This window comes from Cibotium barometz, chromosome 46, assembly GCF_041138505.1.
Source record: "Cibotium barometz isolate CiBa-2024 chromosome 46, ASM4113850v1, whole genome shotgun sequence".
NCBI classification, from domain to species: domain Eukaryota; kingdom Viridiplantae; phylum Streptophyta; class Polypodiopsida; order Cyatheales; family Cibotiaceae; genus Cibotium; species Cibotium barometz.
The window spans coordinates 10,678,937-10,705,838 of NC_141091.1; the positions used below are offsets into that span (position 1 = coordinate 10,678,937).

General features: G+C 47.6%; 1 protein-coding gene across 3 annotated transcripts in view; it reads right to left on the minus strand.

The window, feature by feature from the left end:
• Nucleotides 1–26,902, minus strand: part of LOC147611870 (DEAD/DEAH box helicase) — a 110,814-nt gene that overhangs the window by 22,224 nt on the left and 61,688 nt on the right. For all 3 annotated transcript variants that reach the window (XM_086783747.1, XM_086783746.1, XM_086783748.1), the window contains exons 11-12: nt 10,057–10,230; nt 9,889–9,933 (exon numbers count right to left, since the gene is read on the minus strand). In XM_086783747.1, the coding sequence (XP_086639873.1) occupies nt 9,889–9,933; nt 10,057–10,230 (219 nt within the window). The remainder of the gene's footprint in view (nt 1–9,888; nt 9,934–10,056; nt 10,231–26,902) is intronic.

The following is a 26,902-nucleotide window of genomic DNA, read 5'->3' on the forward strand; positions in this document are numbered from 1 at the left end:
CAAAACAACTCTCATTTTTGCTGTAATTTTTGGTCTTGTTGCTGAAAACCCTAATTTCAGCCTTCCTTTCTCAAGTTGAACCATAGGGGAAGCTTCCTAGGGTTCCCTTCATCCTCTTGAAGACTTTTGTCGCGAAGGATTGCGGCAAATCGAAGATATCAACACTTCTAAAGCTTCCAACGCGAAGGCTTCCGCTTGCAACAACTTCTATGAAGACTGGTAAGCTAATTGGACAATGTGTTGTCATTACCTTTTCAGTAGAAGGGCAGGACTCCTTGTTTAGCCGCCCTGTGTAGTATTTCTCTTGTCCTATGTGCTCTTGAAGATGTTGCTACCTTGCTTAGTAGAACATAGAGCCAATGGTAGAGAATATGGGCACTGAAGTCGGGCCGAGCATCAAGGCAGCTCCTTGTTGATCTACATCGACATACCATTGTTTTCTAAATGCTGAATTTCATATACATTGGCATGGAGGATTTGGCAATGGATGCCTGTGAAGCTATGTATTGAATTTCTCCAATAGTAATACAATTTACTCAAGGGAGGGGTCGGCCGTTCCGGCTCATTGTGTCTCTTGTCAATTCAGCAATTTACTTCTTGTATTTGAGCAAGTGTCCTTCAAATCTTAGTGTATTTAAGTGTATTGATTAGCATTGTGTTCAACCAAGTTACATTGGTATTAGAGCATACGGTTCTCTTTCACTTCTATCGTGAGAGACGATCACCGTGAACACTAGCTATCTCTACACTTGGAACATTATGACAGCCATACAATGAATGTTGGAGATGCTAATACAAGAGGCAGGGACAATGAAATGCATGCCTCCAATGCTTTACAGGATGAGCAAACTCATGTGGTGCACAATAGGGAACATGAATATGTGGGACAACCGTCCCGTGGCAAAGAAAAGATGCAAGAAGAAGAGTTCATAGTCTTGAGGGCTGAACTTACTCGTATGCAGGCTCTTCTCCATGCACAACAAGAAGAATTGAATCTCTATTGCTGCGAGGATCCATTGGTACATGATCGTTTGAAGGCCAAGAAAGCTGAATCTTATATGGATCATGCAATGGCAATGATTGCTCAAGAGTTGCACATGCAACCGAGGGATGCAGCACGTGCATACTTGGCTCGTACCGAGGATGCCTATGCAGAAAAGGCAACCATCCCACATGTCTTGGAATCCCCACAAGTGCCCGAACAAGAACTTATGTCTAAGAGGATAAATCTCCATGCTATGGGAGAGGAACAATCAGTGACTTCACGCCATGCAGGAATACCTTATGTAGCCCGTGAAGGATACAATGTTTATGGCAGTGGTCAAAATGTATGTCAAATGCCATTGCCGGCTGAAAATGTACATGCACAACACATGCAACATGGGCTGCAATTTTCTGTTGGTGCAGGTATTCTGCGTATCTCTCATGCCACTCATGCCTTCGAGTGTGCTCGTGAGGGAGAAGCTATGGCTGAAAATGTATCAATGCATGTTGAGGGGCCAGCCATGCCTCATGCTTATAGGGCACATGTATCTATGCCTTATGCATCACCTTTTGGTCCTAGAATGATGCCAGTCATCACAGGGGCTGTCCCAATGGACAAACATGGGGGAAAACATGTTGACATGCACACACATGCATCAAAGTCTCGTGACTTCAAAGCCGGAGACAAATCTGTGAAGTTTGACACATATCATGGGGAATATGATGCATCAAAGGCACTTACTTTTATTGCCCAGTTTGATATTGCTTTCAATGATGAGGATTTCACTCAGAAATCCATGATCCGGCATGTAAGCATGTTCATGAAAGGCACTGCTGCCCATTGGTGGCTCATGGAGAAGCTCTCACCGAATCCTGTTAGATCATGGAAAGAGTTCAAGGAGAGGTTCTATGCTCAATTCTTGCCTCCCAATGCATCCTCTTGAAGACTTTTGTCGCGAAAGATTGCGGCAAATCGAAGATATCAACACTTCTAAAGCTTCCAACGCGAAGGCTTCCGCTTGCAACAACTTCTATGAAGACTGGTAAGCTAATTGGACAATGTGTTGTCATTACCTTTTCAGTAGAAGGGTAGGACTCCTTGTTTAGCCGCCCTGTGTAGTATTTCTCTTGTACCTTGCTTGGTAGAACATAGAGCCAATGGTAGAGAATATGGGCACTGAAGTCGGGCCAGGCATCAAGGCAGCTCCTTGGTGATCTACACCGACATACCATTGTTTTCTAAATGCTGAATTTCATATGCATTGGCATGGAGGATTTGGCAATGGATACCCGTGAAGCTATGTATTGAATTTCTCCAATAGTAATACAATTTACTCAAGGGAGGGGTCAGCCGTTCCGGCTCATTGTGTGTCTCTTGTCAATTCAGCAATTTACTTCTTGTATTTGAGCAAGAGTCCTTCAAATCTTAGTGTATTTAAGTGTATTGATTAGCATTGTGTTCAACCAAGTCACATTACCACTCACAGACAGTCACGGATTACCTTCCGGCGCCTAGTGTGACGGAAGAAGAGGACTTATCTTGCTCAGTTAGAGAGGGATTTGTGTCAGTTATTTATGAGTCAAGACTCAGGCGAGGCGTGGAGACTATTCCATGAGCATTCATCATCACCAACCATTGCCTCCACATAGATTTGGGGTGAGTATGCAGCATCCTTGTACACAGCACCAGGACAGCCACCCCTGCCAGACCCATCGGAGCCATGCCCAGAGACATGTGCTTTCTTTACTGCTGAGATGGTAAGGAAAGCTATTGACGGGATGAGGACTGGGAGAGCATATGATCATGATGGTTTGGTAGCAGAGCACTTTATTCATGCCAGAGATATGCTTGCAGAGCTTATTGCTATGATGTTTAACTGAGCCATGTGTGAGGGTTTTCCTGAGACTTCAAGTCAGGAAATTGTGGCTATCTTCAAGTCAGGGGATCCCATGCTTCCTGGGAATTATCGTACCATCATGATTGGTCACACATTGGCTAGATTATATGCATCTATTCTTGAGTAGGGGTTGAGTAGATGGGCAGAGAGAGAGGGCATACGTGCATCAGGGCAGGCAGGGTTCAAGAGAGGTTTCTCCACTCTCGACCATATCTTGACACTCAGCGCTATTATTGAGGAGGGCAGATCCTATGGCAGGAGGATTTATTGTTGGTTTGTGGATTTCCGCAAAGCTTTTGACACAGTACTGAGAGCCAGACTGATGCGCAGACTACAGAAGATGGGAGTGCCCACAGAGCTGATTTGGGGAATCATGGCTTTATACAGGACAGTTGTGGGGCAGGTACGTACTACTTAGGGTATATCTGAGATGGTTCACTCCACTATTGGGGTGAAACAGGGCTGCCCCCTTTCTCCCACCTTATTTGGGATGTATATGGATGAGGTTTCAAACTATGTAGAGCGGGAGGGTGACAAAGGAGCACAGCTAGCAGGGCCATGGATTCCGCTATTATTGTATGCTAATGATATTGTGTTGATCTCAGATTCTCCAGAGGGGATGCAGCGTCATTTGGATGCATTGCACACGTTTGCACAGGATAGTGGATTGTCTGTTAACCTTGGTAAAACCAAGGTGATGGTGTTTAACACCACAGCACAGTGGGTTAGGAGGTCAGCACCCACCTTTACATATGGTCAGGAGACAGTGGAGTATATGGATGCATATACTTACCTTGGTGTGGTTTTTAGTGGCCCACTATTTTCCTTGGGGAGGGCAGTGGAGACCGGATTGACCAGAGCTTATGCAACATTGGGGAGACTAGAGAGGATGTGTTCGCAGGTCCAGTTTCAGGAACCTCGAACAAAGCTCTGGCTCTTTGACACTTTGGTCACTTCAACCATGCTGTATGGAGTGGAGATATGGGGACCCTTGGTGGATCACCACAGCCGAGCTGGTAGCACTGATGGATGGAGATGTATGGAGAGGCCCTTGGTTTCTATGATTTCCCGGATGATTAGGGCCAAGGCCTCTGTACCACATGATATTATCCGTGCAGAGATGGCTGCCCCCCCATTGGTAGTAGCGGCACTCACTCGATCAGTCTCCTTTATACATAGCACTTGGGCTCTCCCTAGAGACAGATATGCTCGCTTAGCCCTGGAGTCTTCACGACAGTTGGCATCACAGGGAGATGGATCATGTTGGTATTCACAGATGACAGCTTGGTTCCAACTGCATGGCTTTAGTATGGACAGGCTACCTCCATTTAAGTACCCCCTCGATGCACCCTCCCTCTCTCTCACACGGGCAGAGATTACCAGACTTATCAGGCACTCAGCTGGACACTAGGAGGACATGGATACAGCCGACACACGAGCTTGGTATGAAGATGGCTTTCTATAGAGATCATCTTCTCCAGCTCACGGAGGATGGGTTTGTGATTAGACCCAGCTACACGGATACTCATCTTTCTCATGGGGTACAGTGTGCTATTGGTCAGATGCGCACATCCTCACACCAACTAGAGATTGAGACTGGCAGATTCAAAGGAGTACCACCTGAGGCTAGGATTTGTCAGTTGTGCCAGATGGAGCCAGAGACAGAGTTACATTACATATGTCACTGTCCAGTATATTATGAGATACAAGGTCGTTTTCACTCCCTATTCAGAGAGGGTTTCGGACCACTTTTCAGAGTCATGAGATACCAGATCAGAGATGCCTCGGATTATACTTGCTGGAGCTGCGATTGAATTCTCTCTCACGCTCTTGTCAAGGGTGCGGCAGGAGACACAAAAGCACACAGGCGACTGGCTGATCCTCTCCTTGGGCACACAGTGGAGCTGCAGCATACGTGGGTGGTTTTTCTTTGAAAAAGCTGGTCGGCTGGGTACACAGGACAGAAACGATCTTCTCTCTCTCTTTGGTGACAGGTCTGGACTGCACGTGGTAAGACTTTTTGGTGTGAGAAGGCTAGCGGGCTTGACCAGTGCGCCTGCTCTATGCGCACCCACCTCCATGCCTCTCTGCTGTACTCTGTGCGCAGCCAGTTCTCAGTTGTGCGCTCTCTTTTCCCACCCACCCCTGCTCAGGCCCCCAAGGCAGCAACTAGTAGGGGAAAACATGTCTCAACCCCTGGAGGGGGAATAGGATGGTGAGACAACCTTTCACACCCCCACGAAGGCACCAAATGCCTACAGGAGAAGACTGAGGGAAGGAATCATGTCCCCTGGCTCACAAAGGATTACGAAGATGGCCCGACGAGATGAGGCCCTTTATGAGGAGCTACAACTTCACATAAAGACAGAGATGAACACCATGTGACAGGACCTTGAAAAGGAATGGACCAAGCAGATGCATGCCCAAAGGAAAGTGATATACGAAACGCTGAAGGAGATATATGTCCATTGAAGGGAGAAATGCAAGCCCAAGTACGGGTTGAGATGGAATTAGCCCAAGCCTTGATGCACACGGAAATTAAAATAGAGATGCAGAAATGGAAGGATGACATGCTCCGAGAGATTGGCACAACAGTTGCATCGTATGAAGGCACTTTGAAGACATGTATGGCTGACCGCGAAAAAGACATCACATAAATGCAAAACACTTTGGAATCATGTAAGGCAAAAGTGGCTGCAGGTGAGAAGGAAATGCATTCATGGGCTGAAATTGCCAGTGCCACAAAGAAACAAATTGAGGAAGTCCCATGGATTGAACTAGTAAAAAAACAGAAGGATACACCAGCCAATAAAGTAGAGGTGATGAATGCTACATTGGAAGAGGAAGCCAAGAGACGGGCACGTGCCTTACATTGGAAGAGGAAGCCAAGAGACGGGCACGTGCCTTACATGTACGTGTAGTTGGGTGGGAAGATAAGGGAAATCCCCAAGAGGATGCAAAAGCTCTTGCAACAAAAATTGGAGCCACTAATGTACCCATTACCGAACATGGCGAGTAGGCAGAGATGAAACCAGGGTGAAGATATTGATCATCAGGTTTGGTGACTTGGAGAAGAAGAAGACCTTCCTCTCCAAAAGGATGGCCCTTAAGGGGGAAAAGATTTATTTGGATGAGGACCTTACACCGGCACAGATAGCACACCGGAAGGAACACATGCCGCGTGTGCTTAAGGCAAGGAAAGAGGGGAAATGGGCGGTATACAGAGATGGCCGAGTCATCATTACGGAGAGGAGGTCCTTTTGACGGTGCGCGGCCAATGAGACCTTGCGATTCACGGTGTGGAATTGCAACGGAGCCCTTCGAACAGATGAAGGATACTTTGACGATACTTTTAGACACAGTGGTATTGCTATGTATACAGAGACCCATCAGTGCACAAACAAGAGGCTTCATGACGTCCAGGGTTATACATGGAAATCAGTTTTCCGCCCTCAGCCACGCACAGTGGGAGGTACCAGAGGATCTAGAGGAGTGGCAATACTTTACAGGGAAGAGCTTCGTGACAAAATACATGTGGTACATAGAGATGCAGATGCGAGGTACATGTGGGTCCGAATATGCAGAGAGGGGCTCGGCGAGCTATATGTGGCGGTATGCTACTTTCCCCCAGCCCACTCCAGGTTTGCACCATTAGCAGAGTCGCCCTATATACCACTATATGATGATATCATGAGGTTAGCCAGCATGGGAGACATATTACTATTGGGAGACTTTAATGCACGTACAGGCACAGAGCAGATAGAGTTGTATGATACTCAAGAGGCTATGTACCGGGAGATCACGGCAGAGGATGTAGGGTTGCAGAGATCAGCACAGGATGAGGGGGAGATTACAGATTATGACAGTCATTTTCTCACACTCGGGAGTGCACATGGGTTGGTCATATACAATGGCTTATCGAGATGGCAAGGATCAAATGCTCTCACACACTAGAACTCTAGAGGGGGAGCGAGCACAATGGTCTACTTGATGGGATCTCCTTCATTGATACCTGATGTGCGGGGTTTCACGATTTCTAGTAGGCCCACTGGCATAGCAGCCGATCATGCATACCTAAGTTTCACACTAGTAGGTAGATCCCCGAGAGATGGGCCAGCCACTCATCTACCTAGGTACCCGAGATATCAGTTTACACGTGAGACAGTTGGGGTTTATCCCATGGTACCCGGCAACTACAGGACGATCATGATTGGTGATTACTTGGCCAAATTATATGGCTCTATATTGGAGTCGGAGCTGAGCCGATGGCAGAGGCATGGTCATCGAGCACATGGACAGGCTGGCTTCAGGAGAGGATTTACTACCTTGGATCACATACTGACACTTTGAGCACTTATTGAAGAGGGCAGGGCACAAAACAGAATGATATACTACTGCTTTGTGGACTTCCGCAAAGCCTTCGATACCGTACCACGTGCCAGGCTTATGCACAGATTGCATAACATTAAGGTACCCGAGGATATGCAGTGGGGGATATATGCTTTGTATGAGTCTATGACAGGCAGAGTCCGAGCTCCAGGCGGACTATCTGATAGGGTGACCAGCACCATAGGGATGAAGCAGGGATGCCCGCAATCACCCACCCTCTTTGGACTGTACATTGATGCGGTCTCTGATTATGTAGATAGATTGGGAGGCCCAAGGGCATGCCTGGCAGGGCTGTTGATACCCATCTTGTTATATGCTGATGATATTGTTCTAATCTTAGACTCTCCGGAGGGATTACAGAGACACCTAGATGCATTACAGGCTTTCTCTGCGGATAGACATCTGACAGTGAACCTTGGGAAAACCAAGGTTATGGTGTTTAACACCACACAGGCATGGGTGACTAGATCAAAGCCTCAGTTCACTTTCCGAGGGGAGCCGGTAGAGAACGTCAGGTCATATGTCTAATTGGGAGTTACTTTCACAAGACCGCCTTTCTCCCTGAAGGAGGCAGCAGCAGCTAGATTAGCTTGAGGGCATGCCTTGGGGGCACTTCAGAGGCAGTGTGCACATATACAGCATTAGGAGCCACGCACCAAATTGTGGCTATTTGATACGCTTGTCACACCGACCCTCCTGTACAAACCTCCAATTTGGGGGCCTAGTATACATCACAGATCTCAGAGAGGGACAGAAACCTTGGGAAAACCAAGGTTATGGTGTTTAACACCACACAGGCATGGGTGACTAGATCAAAGCCTCAGTTCACTTTCCGAGGGGAGCCGGTAGAGAACGTCAGGTCATATGTCTACTTGGGAGTTACTTTCACAAGACCGCCTTTCTCCCTGAAGGAGGCAGCAGCAGAGCTAGATTAGCTCGAGGGCATGCAGCCTTGGGGGCACTTCAGAGGCAGTGTGCACACATACAGTTTTAGGAGCCACGCACCAAATTGTGGCTATTTGATACGCTTGTCACACCGACCCTCCTGTACAGAGCTCCTATTTGGGGGCCCAATATACATCACAGATCTCAGAGAGGGACAGACGAGGGATGGAGGCAAATGGAGAGACCATTGATTATGATGATTGCCCGCATGATTCGGAGCAAACCATCAGTACCACATGAGATTGTTCGGGCTGAGTTGGGTGCCCCACCAGTAGTGACCGAGGCCCTATTCTAGGAAGTTACCTTTTTACAGCGGCTATGGGAGCTCCCTCATCAGAGGTACTCCCAATTGGCATTGACCTCATCCATACAGTTGGCAAAGGATGGAGATACTCATTGTTGGTACGCTCAAATGAGATCATGGTTTGACCTACATGGTTTGCGGATAGAGGCACTACCACCCTTCCAATACAGTCTGGATTGTCTATTTTTTGATCTCACCAGCTCAGAGCAAAACTGCGTGATCAGGATGGATATCATCAGAGTGGACACAGAGAGGACATGGACTAGCCCCCTTGAGCCCTTGGGCACGAAAATGGCTCATTACAAGAGCCATTTTCTACACCTCTCACCGGATGATTTTATCACCCGCCCGGCGTACATGGATGTACACCTATCACATGGGATACATTGTGCCATTGGACAGATCTGGACCTCATCACACCAGCTGCGATTGAGACAGGGCGATATGTGCATCAGATCTTGGATGACCGCATTTGTCAGCTATGCTACCAGGAGGCAGAGACAGAGGAACACTACATTTGCCGATGTACGGTCTATTTTGAGATCCGAGGGAGATATCACTGCCTCTTCGAGAGGGTTTTGGGCCCTTACGCAGAGTCATGGAGTTTGAGGATCAAAGATGCCTGGGATTGTTTCTACTTGAGCTCAGGAGACACAGAGAGAGACCCTCTTGCAGACAAGAGGCCGAGCCATGATGTACCTAGACACAGGACCCTGACAGATTTCTTCGGCACCAGCACCACCAACCCAGCCCACACACCTCCTGATACCTCCTGCATTGGGCCATCAGGGCACCGACCACGCTCCCAGGGAGTCACCACTAATAGAGCAGTCATCTTATGTCGTGCTCGTCGGCCACGCCCACCAAGATCCCGACCACGGCATCCTCACCATCGCCAGATCAGAGCCATTATTGCTCGGCATTGGAGGCGCCTACCTCGCTTCTACGGCCTCTCCATTCTAGACAGCCCCATGGCGGAGATACTTGATCTAAGGAGAGGGCAACACTTCAACTGATTGGCATACATGGATCTACCTGATATACATTTTTCAGTATTTTCCAGTATTTTCTACTCAGTATCATCTCAAAGTCTTACAGTTATGTTCTTATAACTGTAGGACAATCAGTTTATTGTACTTTTTAGTCTCATTTAGTTGTTCTCTTTGATGAGACACCAACTTCAGATGTACTCTCAGTTTAGTCTGAAACAAACACATGTCTACCAATGGAAGAACCTTTCCTTATGGAAAACCAATAATAAAAGACACACGAGTTAGCAATGTGGTATGCAAACCAGCACTAGCAATGTGCTGGAATTTTCAAGAAGCATGTCAATTACAAAAAAAATAATGTTGGAAATCACTTAACCTTGACTTCTTTATAATCATACTGAAAGAATACATGGTGATCAGCCTGCAACATCAAAAAACCATATTCCAAAAGGTTCAGTGAAGTCCACCCTACTCAGATGTCCTGATAAAGTTACTTTACAAAAGAATGCATGATTCAATACACCAAGTATAAAGAGCTACCTACCTTTGACAAAGTCTCAAAAAGCATGTCAAAAAAAAGGTCCATGCCAATATGTGCCGCCTCACCACTTTGCTTTTCACCAAATATACTACCAAAACCTCGTACAGCCAAGTCTCTTTCTGCCAACTTGAACCCTTGTCCAAGATCACAACACTCTTCAAGAGCAACTAGTCTCTCCTGGAAAAGAAAAGAACATAAACATGATAGAAAGTTGCCCTTCTGCATTAATTAAGGCCAACAAATTGTGAATCTTTTTATTTGCAGTGGGTTATATACTATATTATAATTGTAACATGCACCCTGCACTATTCAGATTTTTAAGATTCAATCTTAATTATGACCTTAGATTTGTAATCTCCCAAACATAAGTGTGAGAGCACATGGCTTGTGAATTTGTCAAATAAGGTATGATTTAGAAATCATAGGAGAGGTGGATAAATTAAAGGGCTTAGGCCAATGAGGTGATAGCTCAAGTGGTGAAGGTGTTTGTCTAGGACCAAGAAGTCCTGGGTTCAAAAACCCACTAGGTCCTTCAGCGGCATCGCCTACGGGTAGATCAAAAAGCGCCTACGGGTGGTGGAAAATAGTAACTACGCGAAGATCTTGGGCCTAAGGCCAGTCGTGGGGAGTTGGGGGGGGGGGATAAAGGGGTTAGATATAGGAGGTAAGAGGCCTTCTTTTAAACCTATAAAAATGTGATAGTTTTATAAAGAAATTAAGCAAGTTCATTTCATCAAATTTCTGTCTCTCGTGACTCTTCCACAGTGTAGCCGCTTAAGTATTATGTGGTCATATCAGCTTTGCAGCTAAGAGCGGGTGCTTCACGTACCTTCACAGCAAGGATCTTCACCCTACAGAGGCTAGGTCCTGCACCTCATTTGAGAGAGACTTTCTAGAGGCCGGATCCACATCGACCTAGGGCAATCGCACCCACAGGTATACAGCCACTACTCCACACTCCAGACCACTTTCGAAAGTCTCACGAGCCGAGGAGAGGGCCTCCTCGGTCTGCGGCCTCTTCAACTAACCATGTGAATAGCATGTAGAGCACATGTGCCTATTTGTTATGGTATTCAGAGGTACAAAAGAGTGCGGAGGAATCACACACATACAACGAACACACAAGTCCTAAACTACTGATCTGTATTATGTACAAGAAAGAAGTGTTACAAGTGTACCTTAAGTACAAAAGATGTTTGAGAATGAAGACACCAGTTCTCAGCCCACACACTCCCTAATATCTACTTGACAAGCCTATTCTCCAGAGAGATGCGCTATAGGCTCTGATCGTTGTGCGGAAAGAAGATGAAAATGACGATTTTCCTATGTGTGCTTATATAGGTCCCACCATTGCTGGTCGGCCTGTTTTATCATTGTCGACCTGCTACGACCTGCTGTAGAAAACAAGGTGCCCAGGCTATGGTGGCTCCATAGTTGTTTCTTGTACATGTACGAACAGGTTCGTACGGTACGGTTCGTACGGTGCGATACCGTACGATATCGTACGGTACGAGTTTTCTTTTTCCCAAAAAAATTTTTCCTTGGAAAAAAAAAATCCAAATGCTAAAAAAAATATAGAAACCCTGCCTTACGAAGATCCCAAATGCTCGCAATACTTCGCAACTTTCGTGTCCACTCAGTATTCCATATGGGGTTGTTGAGAGACCTAAAAAATCTGGCGAGGTAGACTGGTAGTGTACACTTGATTGGTAGGATGAGAGAATCTTGCTACATCACTTGGGGATCCCTGGTATAGGTAGGCTAGACAATTAGATTCTCAAGTTATGCACGAGGGAGAAGATTTGGACATGGCCATTTTGATCTAGAGAGGAGTCCCTAAACTTATCACCCTAGATGCACTCCTCGTATTTGTGCAAGGACGGTCTCTTAGTCATAAACGCTACACTGGGAGACCTTTGGTATTGCATTACCCATCCAGGTTCTTTTTTGGAGACAATCAGGAGATCCAACTGAGAGAGACACATATCCATGTTCTGGTTCCTCAAGCACTGTAGACTCCTCCCCTCCCAACCTTCCCTCACATTCAAGCTTGAAGCTCCATAGGTTGTAAGTGTAAAAAATAAAAACCGTATTTTATCGTACGGTATCCGAAAATTTCATATCGTACCAGAAATTCCCGTACAGTATCGTATTTTCGTACCGTGACAACCATGGGTGGCTCATAGATCATTCACATATTGATGTATAGAGAAGAGGGATGAGGCTTGAGGAGGAGAGGAGGAGAGGAGATCAAACTCAAGCCATGGCTATGAAGCTTAAGGGTTAGAGAGAGAAATGAAATGATATATTAACGTCTCTGAGAGGCCATAATGGCCTATGAGACCAAAACTGAGAGTACAACTGAAGTTGGTGTCTCATCAAAGAGAACAACAAAATGAGACTAAGAAAAATAAAAAAGAAAAATAAACTGATTGTCTTACAGTTATAAAAACAGAATTGTAAGACTCCGAGATGATACTGAGTAGAAAATACTGAAAAATGTATAACAGGTAGATCCATGTATGCTGATCAGTTGAAGTGTTGCCCTCTCCTTCGATCAAATATCTATGCCATGGGGCTGTCTAGAATGGAGAGGTCGTAGAAGCGAGGTAGGCGCCTCCGATGCCGAGCAATAATGGCTCTGATCTGGCAATGGTGAGGATGCCGTGGTCGGGATCCTGGTGGGCGTGGCCGAGGAGCACGACATAAGATGACTGCTCTATTAGTGGTGACTCCCTGGGAGCGTGGTCAGTGCCCTGATGGCCCAATGGAGGAGGTATCAGGAGGTGTGTGGGCTGGGTTGCTGGTGCTGGTGCCGAAGAAATCTGTCAGGGTCCTATGTCTAGGTACATCATGGCTCGGTCACCTGTCTGCCAAGAGGGTCTCTCTGTGTCTCCTGAGCTCAAATAGGAACAATCCTAGGCATCTCTGATCCTCAAACTCCATGACCTTGCGTGACGGCCCAAAACCCTCTCGGGAAAGGCAGTAATATCTCCCTCGGATCTCATAATACACTATACATCGGCAAATGTAGTGCTCCTCTGTCTCTGCCTCCTGGTAGCATAGCTGACAAATGCGGTCATCCAAGATCTGATGCACATATCGCCCTGTCTCAATCTGCAGCTAGTGTGATGAGGTCCGGATCTATCCAATGGCACAACGTATCCCATGTGATAGGTGTACATCCATGTACGTCGGGCGGGTGATAAAATCATCCGGTGAGAGGTGTAGAAAATGGCTCTTGTAATGAGCCATTTTCGTGCCTAAGGGCTCAAGGGGACTAGTCCATGTCCTCTCTGTGTCCACTCTAATGATATCCATCCTGATCACGCGATTTTGCTTTGATCGGGTGAGATCCAAAAATGGACAATCCAAACTGTACTAAAAGGGTGGTAGTGCCTCTATCCGCAAACCATGTAGGTCAAACCATGATCTCATTTGAGCGTACCAGCAATGAGTATCTCCATCCTCAACCAACTGTATGGATGAGGTCAACGCCAATCGGGAGTACCTCTACTGAGGGAGCTCCCATAGCCGCTGCTGTAAAAAGGTAACTGCCTAGAATAGGGCCTCGGTCACTGTTGGTGGGGCACCCAGCTCAGCCCGAACAATCTCATGTGGTACTGAAAGTTTGCTCCGAATCATGCGGGTAATCATCATAATCAGTGGTCTCTCCATTTGCCTCCATCCCTCATCTGTCCCTCTCTGAGATCTGTGATGTATGCTAGGCCCCCAAATTGGAGCTCCGTACAGGAGGGTCGGTGTGACAAGCGTATCAAATAGCCACAATTTGGTGTGTGGCTCCCGAAACCGTATGTGTGCACATTGCCTCTCAAGTGCCCCCAAGGCTGCATGCCCTCCAGTTAATCTAGCTACTGCTGCCTACTTCAAGGAGGAACGCAGTCTAGTGAAGTAACTCCCAACTAGACATATGACTTGACGTACCCAACCGGCTCCCCTCGGAAAGTGAATTGAGGCTCTGATCTTGTCACCCATGCTTGTGTGGTGTTAAACACCATAACCTTGGTTTTCCCAAGGTTCACTGTCAGATCTCTATTTGCACAGAAAGCCTGTAATGCATCCAGGTGTCTCTGTAATCCCTCCGGAGAGTCTGAGATTAGAACAATATCATTAGCATATAACAAGATGGGTATCAACACCCCTGACAGGCATGCCCCTGGGCCTCCCAATCTGTCTACATAATTGGAGACCACATCAATGTACAGTCCAAAGTGGGTGGGCGATAGCGGGCATCCCTGCTTCACCCCAGTTGTGCTGGTCACCATATCGGATAGTCCGCCTGGAGCTTGGACTCTGCCTGTTGTCACAGACTCATACAAAGCATATATCCCCCACTGCATATCCTCGGGTACCTCAATGTCATGCAATCTCTGCATAAGCCTTGCACGTGGTACGGTATCGAAGGCTTTGCGGAAGTTTACAAGGCAGCAGTATATTCTTCTCTGCTCGAAGGGTCACTATGTGATCCAAGGTAGTAAATCCTCTCCTGAAGCTGGCTTGTCCATGTGCTCGATGATTATGCCTCTCTGCCCAGCGGCTCAACTCCGACTCCAATATAGAGCCATATAGTTTGGCCAAGTAATGACCAATCATGATCGTCCTGTAATTGCCTAGTACCATGGGGTCCCCACTCTTAAAGAGTGGTACAATGATATGCTCTGTCTAGCTTGCCGGGAAACCCTCACAAATGGCACGATTAAACACATGTACAATGAGCGGAGCCAAAGTGTCGTGCGGATATGAGAAGTACTCTCCAACTAGCCCATCATGATCCTGTGCCTTTCCGTTCTGTAACCTGTCTATCGCATCTAGCACCATCTGCATGGTAAAAAAGGTGCTGCTAGCCGGTCTAGCTCCCAGTGGAGGGGGGCTGTCGTGGTGCATCATATAGCTCTCTAGCATAAGTATGTAATGCCTCAGGTGCAGTGATCGGAGTACCAGGCTGTCTCTCCTAAAACATCTTCCAGGCCCTCTTGTTGTCCTTCCCCAAGAAGAGTTGGTAGATCTCCTCCTCTAGCTTAGCTAGGTAGGCTCGTTTCTTCCTCCGCACAAGGCGCCAAAAGATCATCCTGGCCTGTCTATGCTGTGAGTCCTAATGGCAATCTCACACTGTAGCTGTGCTCGTGTCTCATGACACTCATCATAATACCAACTGTTCTGTGGGACAATGCTGGGGGGGGGGGGGGGGGGGATCATAGTGCGAGGAAACGCATATGAGGCGGATGCATGTAGTACACCTGCCAATCCTCTCGTGATCTCGTCCAAAGAGCTATGCGGGTCTAAAGCAAACAAGCCATCAGATACTACATCTCGGTAAACCCCAACTGTCTCACGTGTAAACTGATATCTCGGGTATCTAGGTAGATGAGTGACTGGCCCATCTCTCAGGGATCTACCTACTAGTGTGAAACTCAGGTATGCATGATCGACTGCTATGCCAATGGGCCGACTAGAAATCGTGAAACCCCGCACATCAACTATCAATGAAGGAGATCCCATCAAGTAGTCCACTATGCTCGCTCCCCCTTTAGAGTTCCAGTGTGTGACAGCATCAGATCCTTGCCATCTCTATAGGCCATTGTATATGACCCATGTGCACTCCCGAGTGAGAGAAAATGCCTGCCATAATCTGTAATCTCCTCCTCAACCTGTGCTGATCTCTGCAACCCTATATCCTCTCCCATGATCTCCCATACAGCTCTGCCTGCTCTGTGCCTGTACGTGCATTAAAGTTTCCCATGCTGGAAAACGTCATGATATCATCATATAGTGGCATATTGGGCGACTCTCCTGATGGTGCAAACCTAGAGTGGGCTGGGGGAAAGTAGCATACCGCCACATATAGCTCGCAGAGCCTCTCTCTGCGTATTCGGACCCACATGTACCTCGCATATGCATCTCTATGTACCACATGTATTTTGTCACGAAGCTCCTCCCTATAGTAAAGTATTGCCACTCCTCCAAATCCTCTTTTACCTCCCACTGTGCATGGCCGAGGGCGGAACACTGATTCCCATCTATAACCCCGCACGTCAGGAAGCCTCTTGTTTGTGCACTAATGCGTCTCCGTATACATAGCAATATCACTGTGTCTAAAAGTATCGTCAAAGTATCCTTCATCTGTTCGAAGGGCTCCGTTGCCATTCCACACCGTGAATCGCAAGGTCTCATTGGCCGCGCACCGTCAAGCGGGCCTCCTCTCTATAATGATGACTCGGCCATCTCTGTATACCGCCCATTTCCCCTCTTTCCTTGCCTCAAGCACACGCGTCACGTGTTCCTTCCGGTGTGCTATCTATCTTCCTCTCCAAGTCACCAAAACTGATGATCAATATCTTCGCCCTAGTTTCATCTCTGCCTACTCGCCATGCTCCAGTAATGGGTACATCAGTGGCTCCAATTTTTGTTGCAAGAGCTTTTGCATCCTCTTGGGGATTTCCCTTATCTTACACCCAAGTACGCGTACATGTAAGGCACGTGCCCGTCTCTTGGCTTCCTCTTCCAATGTAGCATTCATCACCTCTACTTTATTGACTAGTGTATCCTTCTGCTCTTTTACTACTTCAATCCATGGGTTGACTTCCTCAATTTGTTTCTTTGTGGCACTGGCAATTTCAGCCCATGAATGCATTTTCTTCTCACCCACTTTTGCTTTACATGATTCCAAAGTGTTTTGCATTTCTGTGATGTCTTTTTCGGGGTCAGCCATACATGTCTTCAAAGTGCCTTCGTACGATGCAACTGTTGTGCCAATCTCCCGGAGCATATCATCCTTCCATTTCTGCATCTCTATTTTCATTTCCGTGTGCATCAAGGCTTGGGCTAATTCCATCTCAACCCATACTTGGGCTTGCATTTCTCCCTTCAATTGGGCATATATCTCTTCCTTCAGCATTTCGTATATCACTTTCCCTTGGGCATGCATCTTCTCGGTCCATTCCTTTTCAAGCTCCTGTCGCATGGTGTTCATCTCTATCCTTATGTGGAGCTGTATCTCCTCATAAAGGGCCTCATCTCGTCAGGCCATCTTCGGAAGCCTTCGTGAGCTAGGGGACATGATCCCTTCCCTCAGTCTTTTTTGGTAGGCATTTGGTGCCTTCGTGGGGGTGTGAAAGGCTGTCTCATCATCCTATTCTCCCTCCTAGGATTGAGACATGTTTTACCCTAGTTGCTGCCTTGGGGGCCTGAGCCAGGGTGGGTGGGAAAGAGGGCGCGAGTGCAGAGCAGAGAGGCGCGCACAAAAACAACACTGCCTTTACCTATGCGCTACACAAACTGTGCGCACCTGTTCGCTGCCTTCAGTGCCTTTCCCTGTGCGCTCCTTCACACAATTTTGTGGCGGCCTTCGAAGCGTTGACCACACACAAGAGAACCCTGTCTTCACACCAACGCACAACAGAACTCTGTTAGCCATGTGCCTTCACATCGTTCACTCTAGGAAAAGAAGCACGAGCGCAGAGCAGAGAGGCACGCACAGAAACAACCCTGCCTTCACCTATGCGCTACACAAACTGTGCGCACCTGTTCGCTGCCTTCACGAGAGAGAGAGAGAGAGAGAGAGAGAGAGAGAGAGAGAGAGAGAGAGAAACGAAATGAAATGATATATTAATGTCTTCAAAAGGCCAAAATGACCTATGAGACCAAAAAGGGTACAACAATTGGTGGATCTGATACAATGTCTGTGTAAGAAAAGCTAAAACAACTAAACAACTAACTGAAACTGAAACAACAACTATGAGGAAAAGTAAGGTACTAGGAGCTCCTAATGGATAACATCTGGGAAGAAAAACTCTAGCAACAAAGGTAAGCATCATATACATCACTATCCAAACATGTCTCTCATCGGTCGATGGTGGATATCCTCAATGTCCTCCATGGTGAGTACTCTGACTGGACGTCTCCCATGCCGTGCGAGTATGGTCCTGATCATCTGTTGTAGTCTCCGCCGGTGTCGAGATGGGCCTCTCATCTTGGGGCGCCTGGACCGCCCCAGTTCTATAGCCCGATCAATCAGTGTACCTCTAGTGCGGCTATACTCTGGGGCTAGTTGCAATACCTGCTGGCCTCACTGCTCAATCTCTGGTCGAAAGAAGTCTGTAATCTGCCTCTGTAGGTGTCTCTCCCTCTCTTATCCCCTCCCTCTCAAGAGACCCTCTCTATGTCTACGCAGCTCCAGCAAGTATAATCCGAGGCATCTCTGATCCTGGTATCTCATGACTCTGGAAAGTGGTCCGAAACCCTCTGTGAATAGGCAGTGAAAACGGCCTCGTATCTCATAATATACTGGACATTGACATATGTAATGTAACTCTGTCTCTGGCTCCATCTGGCAAAAACTGACAAATCCTAGCCTCAAGTGGTACTCCTCTGAATCTGCCAGTCTCAATCTCTAGGTGGTGTGAGGATGTGCCCATCTGACCAATAGCACACCGTACCCCATGAGAAAGATGAGTATCCATGTAGCTGGGTCTAATCACAAACCCATCCTCCGTGAGCTGGAGAAGATGATCTCTATAGAAAGCCATCTTCATACCAAGCTCGTGTGTCCGCTGTATCCATGTCCTCCTAGTGTCCAGCTGAGTCAAGTCCTACCTGATAAGTCTGGTAATCTCTGCCTCTGTGTGTGTGTGTGTGTGTGTGTGTGTGTGTGAGAGAGAGAGAGAGAGAGAGAGAGAGAAATGAAATGAAATGAAATTTTATTATTGTCTTCGAAGGACCATAACGGGTCCATGAGACACATGTCGAACATACATGAATACATAAGTCGATGCGCTCGGGAGCCTCATCGGAAAGCATAATGAAACTGAAATGTGTGAAACTAGAACTGAAACTGAAACTGAACTGAAGAGAGAGAGAGAGAGAGAGAGAGAGAGAGAGAGAGAGAGAGAGAGAGAGGAAAGAAAGATATATTAACGCCTACGAGAGGCCAAAGTCGGCCTATGAGACAAAAAATAATACAACTGTGTTCTTCCGGTCATCGGAAGAAAAGAAAGAAAAGAAAGAGTGTGCATGTGTCTGGATACAACTGTGAATCGTCATGGATCGGTGGAGCCCATATACAAACAATATAAGGGGGGATGGGGATGTGGATGGAGTGCTAAGGCAAGATGCATCTCTATATGCTGAAGGCGTAGTACAAGCATGCTATGCAGATCTATGTCTAACTCCATCCAGTGCCATAAGAGGGATATAAGATATCATACATCGCCGATGCTGAGGCTGTGAATGGCGTGAACATGTACACTGAGTCTGAATGAAAGCGAGCTAGCCTCTCCTGTGTCTCCATCTGGTGTCTCATTCGGATAGCTGATATCTCTCGGTGACGGAGTCGGGGTGCTCTATGTCCAGTCTGTCTAGGTCTCCTCCTGGCTCTCAATTCCTCTGCTCTCTGTGCGGTCACCCCACGTGGTACATCAGCTAGCACTGGCATAGCTCTCTGGAAGAAATCTGAGCTGGGACTGTCTCCCACCCCTAGTGGGAGCGGGTGTCTGGAGGAGTCTCTCTCAAGAACTATGAAGCTCTAGTAGTAGTCTGCCAAGCTCTAGTAGTAGTCTGCCAAGCTGTCGCTGGTCCGAGTCCTCCATCAAGTGATGTAGTGAAGAGTGCTCCTCAAACAATCTTGCATATCTATCTCTGACCCCCTGGTGGGCTCTACATCTACATACAAAGTGATCCTCAGTCTCCACCTCCTCGCGGCACAATCTGCATATCCGCTCAGCTCTGGGAACCCATGCCGCTCTCCCAGCCTCTATCTCTAGCTGATGTGATGAGACTCGTAGCTGTCCAATAGCAACGCGAGAGCTGTGTGGCATGTATACATCCATGTACCGCGGTCGATGTATAAACCCATCCCTTGAGATGCTCATAAAGTGGTCTCTGTAATACAGCATCTTCGGTGGTAGTGGGCTCTCTGGTGCTGTCCATGTCTCCTGTATGTAGTGCTGCCATATGTCCTGTCTCATCACTCTGTTCCTCTCATTGAGAGAGAGGTAACCCCGTGGAGCATACTGATCATACTGAAAAGGTGGCAACCGCTCAATGTCTATCCCATGATGTGAGAACCACTGTAGCATCTGTGCATACCAAGATCCAGTGTGTCCAGCCTCGGCCAGCTGTCTGGATGCCTCAAAAGCTCGACGGGATAATCTCTCCGTGGGCATCTCCCTCATCCTGTATATAAAGGAGATCGTCTTGAACAATGCCTCCACTGCCATAGGTGGTGCAGCAAACTCAGCTCGAACAATGTCGTGCGGGACAGATGGTTTGCTGCGTATCATCCTCGAGAGCATCAAGATCTGTGGTCTCTCCAGCTGTACCCGTGTGGAGGCTGCAAGCCCTGGTGCCCAAACCGCTGCTGCATACATCAAGGCTGGTGTCACTAATGTATCAAAGAGCCACCCCTTCGTGCCGGGTTCCTGAAAATGTGCCTGATGACACTGACACTCAAGGCCAGCAAGAGCTGCATACCCCCGGGTCACTCTGTCTCGGACTGCTTGAGCCATGGAGAAGCGTCCAGCTGAGCTAGTAAATGTGATGCCAAGGTAAACATAAGAGCTCACCACCTCGACCCGCCCTCCTGCTAATGTGAGAGTAGTGTGGCTCCTGACTGCGGGTGAAGTGTGGAAGATCATAACCTTTGTTTTCCCAAGGTTCACTATGAGCCCCTGCTGTGCGCAGAAGTCATCAAGAGCCACAAGGTGTCTTTGAAGCCCAACCTGCGTGTCGGATACCAAGACGATGTCATCAGCATAAAGCATAACATGGACAGTAATACTTGATAGCTCAACCCCAGAGCCTCCTCCCTATGTGATGTAATTGACCACCTCATCAAAATAGAGCCCAAAGAGCGTGGGGGAGAGCGGGCAACCCTGCTTCACACCAATGGTGCTAGCAACTGTGTCGGACAAGCCTCCTGGGCATCGGACTCTCCCAAAGACCTGCTCATATAGCCTGTATATGCCCCACATCATGTCTGGAGGTATGCCTAGTGTCTGTAGTCGCCGAAAGAGGCGCTCTCTGGGCACAGTATCAAATGCCTTGCGGAAATCCACAAAGCAACAATAGAGCCGTTGCCTCCGTGCCTTGGCCTGATCAATCAGGCACCTCAATGTAAAAATGTGGTCAATGGTCGAGAAGGCTCGACGGAAGCCTGCCTGGCCTGCTGCTCTCAATCCCCCAACCTCTACATGAGTGCTCAGCTCTGCCTCCAAAACTGCCCCGTATAGTTTGGCCAATATATGGCCAATCATGATGGTCCTGTAGTTCCTGGGGTCTAGTACATCTCCCGCTTTATGGATCGGCACAATAGTGTGCATCGTCCACTCAGCCGGAAACCCCTCTGACAGAGCTCTGTTGAAGAGATGAACAAGAATGGTGCCAATGTATCAATAGCATAGATGAGATGCTCTGCCTGTAATCCTGTATGATCTGTCGCCCGTCCATGTTGGAGTCGGCATATGGCCCTCCTAACCATAGGTGGGGTGAAGAAGGTGGAGACTATGGAGCATGGCTCTGTGGGCTGTGGTATAGGGGGCTGTGCAGGCACATCATAAAGTCTCTCTGCATATGTCTGCCAGGTCTAAGGATCGGCAATAGGTGTGGGAGGACGGGGCTCTCTGAGTCTCCTCCAAGTAGCAGCAGCATCTCTGCTCATGAGCATGTGATATGTGTCCCAGTACTGAGCCTCCTCATAAGCTCGCCGCTTACGGCGAGTGAGAGTATGCATCCTCCTGCCTACCTGCCTCTGGGTGATCTCCCCGCGATCCCTCTGCACTCGGAGACTGCGGTAAAGGTTTCTGCACTCATCATCATACCATCGGTTCTGGGGCATGCTCCCAGATGTAGGTGGCCGTCCTGTCTATATGTGGTATGGGAAACTCCTCGCGGCTGCGGAGTGCAGTACATGTGAAAGCTAGTACATGTGAGAGCTCGGAGGTGAGCATGGCCATGGGTGCCGATGGATCTAAGGCATATAGCTGATCATGAACATGATAGTCGTACACCTCGGCTAGGTCCTGAGTGAAGTGAAAAATAGTGCGTGGTGGCTGTATGATGGATGGGTGGGTCTCCAGTAAGCTCCTGAAAGTGAGGGATAGGTATGTATGATCCGCCCCAATGGGGCATAGTGGTACGGTGAAGTGAGACACCATATCTGCTGCCTCCCGGGATCCCATCACATAATCCACTGTACTACTGCCACCTCCCATTGGAAAGCAAGTCAACCCACCTGAATCTGGCCACTGAGTGATCCCGTTATAAATAACGAGATGGTGTCGGGCCCCAAGCTCCACCAGCAAATGTTGCCCCTATCCAGTGCTGTCAGCTCCTCCATCAGCGGAGATCCGAGTGGTCCCTGTATCCTCTGTAGCTAGCGGCTCTAGTCTCAAGGGATCCTCAAAGTCATAGATCTCGCACTGTCTACTCTGAGTCCGTGCATTGAAGTCCCCCATCAAGAAGACTTCTCCCAGTGTCGAATAGTGTAAGATCTCCTCAGATAAAACAGAGTATGGAGACTCACTAGCCTCTCCTCCACCCGGCTCCTCGGTGGTGGCAAACCGTGACCCCTTCGGAGGAAAGTAGCAAAGGGCGATATAAATCCATCTGGTCTCCGAGAGGCGTAAGCTAATCCACATGTATCTCGCCTCCGAGTCTCGTGCTACGACTCGAACATGCTCATGTAACCCATGTCTGAAAAGCACTGCAATACCTCCTGAACCTCGAGAGGTGGCCTGTCTCATCCCCTGTCGGTGAGCTGACTCCCACTGATAACCCTCAACCCGTGGTAAGCCCCTCTCCGGGCTCTCATGTGTCTCTGTCATCAAGATGATATCCCGGCCCTCCATCACCTCCTCAAGTCTCCCTGGATGTGTCCATAGGACTCCATTACAGTTCCAGATTGCTATGTGTATCTCTTTGTCTTCATGTTGTTTCCTCCGTGTCTCATAGGCCAGATGGCGCTATTCGACCCTCTTCCCATCAATGTAGATGTGACCATCCCTATAATGTGCCTTCTTCCCTTCTTTGCGTGCCGCCTTGATCTTCGGCATGCATAATCTTCTGTGCTCCAGTTGCATCCATGTGAGGTCATCATCGAAGTAGATGGGGTCCCCTGGCAAGCTCCTCAAGATAGCCCGTCTTCTCATAAAGCTCATCCTACTCTCCTCGTCCGGGAACTGTAGCACTAAGGCCTTGCCTTTGGTGGAGTCCTTTGGGGTTGTCCTCCATACTCTAGTGAATGGCAGCGGCTCATCCTCCTTTAGTCCTAGCTTGGTACATAGGTTCCGCCCGTCAATCTCGGGCGTGGAGGTAGTGCTCTATGGTATCCCTGTGACTCGGATGTTGAGGCGCCGGATCCGTCGCATCTTCTCTTCATCAAGAGTAGATTGCATCATGTGTACATCTTCTTGTACCTCCTTCTTGATGTTCTTCTTCATCACTTGTACATCTTCTTGCACCTCCTTTTTGATGTTCTTCTTCATCACTTCTACCCATCCTTCGCGGGCCGCCTCCATTTTCCCCTCGATTGTGTGGGTGAGGGTTTTGGTGATCTCTTCTTTGATTGCCTCTTTGTCCACCTTAAGAGTCTCTCCTTCCTCCCGTGGACAATCGCGTAAGGATGCCACTTCGCCCTTCAAAAGGTTGATTTCCTCCTGCATGGCGAGCTTTTCCTTCTCCCACTCCTCTTGCATGGTAAGCTTCTCTTCCTTCCATATTTCCGCTTCGGCCTCCAGCTTCCCCATGCGCATCAATAAGTCCTTCTTGATGGCGGTGATGGTGCTGTCCAATGTCTTCTTCTGGTCCTTGATAAGATCCCTAAGGATATGATCAAGCTGGCTGATTTTGTCATCTACAGACCCTCCCATTGTAGAGGGAGGGAATGTTTGAAAAGAGCAGGTAAATATGTGGGAGAGAAAGAGAAGAAATGGATGAAATTCAAGTCCCCATTATGTTGCTGCCTTGGGGGGCTGAGCAAGGGTGGGTGGGAAAAAGAGAGAGAGAGAGAGAGAGAGAGAGAGAGAGAGAGAGAGAGAGAGAGAAGATATATTAATGTCTATGGAAGGCCAAATTAGCCTATGAGACAAATTTGTATACAACAAGTCCATGTCCTGAAAATCATGGAAAGAAAAACTGAAATGAAAAGCTAATCCTAGTCATATGCAGCTCACTATGAGGGTGAGAGAGAGAGAAAGAAGAAGAAAGAAAAGAAAACTATATTAACGTCCTTTAGAGGCCACATCTGACCTATAGGACTAATCAGATACATCCATGTGATTACATTCCACTTCGGGGGTTACAAAATGAAAATAGAGATAAAACTAAAAATAGTTCAAATTCCCTACATGACCGTAGGAGAATCCTAGATAACATGAAGGATTTCTCTAGCAGCTACTCTTCATTACTACCATGTTTGGTTGTCCTGAAATCTGCAATAACAGCTCTACCTCTATGGTAGACTGCCCATTTTCCTTGTTTCCTTGCTTCGTATACTTTATTGAGTTCTTGTTTCTTGTTTTTTAGTTGTGTTGCTCTGAGTTCATCCGCCATCCACACCTTCGTTCCCTTAAGTGACCTTGTTTGCTTCATGACTTTAATTTTGTCTTTCATATCTGCATACCTCAAAACCACATGTTTTCCTTTGATTGCCACTGAGGGATCTCCAATGTCGATGAAAAGGATAGCTCTGTGCAGCTTTCTTTGTAGAATCTCGCATTCCGGGACATAAGTATCATTCGCAATCTCCTCGTCCTCCAATACCTCCACCTGTTCCCAACCCTCTGACAAACCACCCACCCTAATTTCTTTTGCAATCCATTGCTGCTCGTTCTCTTCATTAATCTGTGATATTACTTCTTTAATGAGAATTTCTTTAGGCTGTGGATCAAGTAAATTTACCTATGTGATTTCCTCCCTGTTTTCTTTTTCGTGTTGTTGTTCCTTAATCTGTTTCTCCAGGGTTGAAAGATGTTTTGTCTGATGTAGTTCATTTTGCAAGGCTGAATTTGTTTGCTGAAGATGTTGAATCATGCTCAGGAGGTACCGCTCCCATGGTGATGGTTTTTCATTGGGTTTGGTAGGAGGGGAGATAAGGGTTTCGGAGAAGGTTTTCTTGCTGGCCATGTCAAACTGCTGGACTGTTTGAGAGGTTGCTCTTCACGAACCCCACCCCCATGAGGTGCAAGCCCTTACCTGCTTGGAGGTGGGTTACAACCCTACCCTACAACTAAGGTGCGCAGGTGGGCAATAGGTGCACAAGTGCATATGTGAGTTGCAGGAGAGAGAGGGATCGCACAACTTGAATGGTACTCACTTGTGTAAAAATGAAGGACCCAAGTACATGCTTTTATATGCACTGGGGCCTTGACCTAACCCTTAATAAGGGGCGTTAACACCTAAGAGGCTGTTCACACCAAACAAGCCCTAAACAACCTTTTCACACCACTGAGACTCTAATAATTCCCACACCCCCCCTCAGAGCCAAGGTGGTGAGACCCAAATGCAAAAGAAGTAACCAACCTCCAACTCCATCACATCACTGCACAGAGGTGACCTAGCCATGCTATTTCCTCAATCAGCTTATGAGAGCTCGCCCTCCCCCCTCCCTCCGCCTCTCCAAAGCACTCCCATCGCCCTCCACAACCCCCGACCCAGAGCAAAGACAGCCGGCAAGTTCCGTTCACCGCTTGATTCATCGTTTCTCTGAGCTCGTAGAGATGATCATTGCCGCTTCCCTCTCCCGCCAAAGTCCTTAGGTGGGTCCCCCAGGTCTTGGGGTTACCTGTATATAAAAGTTTCTTCCGATGTCTTCCGGTGGAAGGGACATGTTTTTGAGGAGAATGTAGCCCCCATTTTGATGTGTGTGGTTTTTCATCACTCCACACCTTCTATGCCAGACATAGCTACAACCATTCTTTGCATTCACACATTTGCAGATGAGTATGCTAAAGAATGCTTCAAACCTTGGCAAGGTTACATTCGTGACCTTATTGTGTATGGATAAAATCATGAAACTTATGCCCAAATTACTAATTATGGGAGAAGAAAAGAGAACACAAACTAAGATTTAAAGTTAGAACTTACAAACTGAATATAAAAATGAGGGTCGAGACAACACCTTTAAATCTCATTTTTTTACACGTTGTCCAGAATCCAAATTTTGGCTAGATGCCTGTTTTTAAACATTGGGAAGAAGTTAAGAATGCAAGCCTCTGCAATCGCGAGTTTGCCACATTCTTTGCAAACGTTTGCATACCCTTGCAAATGAGAATGTTTGCAACTATGATGCCAAAGACTGGCACGATGATCTTCTCTTTTCCTTTGAGTGCAGCCCCGAGGATGGAGTGGGATTGGGAGTCGGTGGCTGCTCTAGCCTGAAGGTGTTGCTCTTTGTGTTCCTGCATATCTCAGTCGAGGTACCCTCCCCCCTTCTTATAGATACCTCCATTGTGATCAATGGAGTTCGGAGTATGCCCACTCTCAAGCTCAGACAGAGTGGTGTCACATGGAGGACAAGATCCATGCCCACTTGGTACGCCTTCACCCCAAGATGGATTGTGATTATTCCCCATCTAAACCCATGCCCAAGACTCTTCAAACGGAGGGTAGCTCCGATAGTTTCACCTCCCACAAAGATTGATATGTGGATAGCCTCATGGAACATTGAGGGCTTAGGGGGTTTCAAAGATGAGACGTCTTCAGAGCTGAGCTTCACAAAGCTGCAGTTGGGGGAACCATCGGCATTCTTTTCCTCCAGTAGCACCACCTTTCTGAGGGGCGCACCCGCCACCATGGGAAGATTTTACCAGACAGGAGTCACTTTTTGCTCTCCATC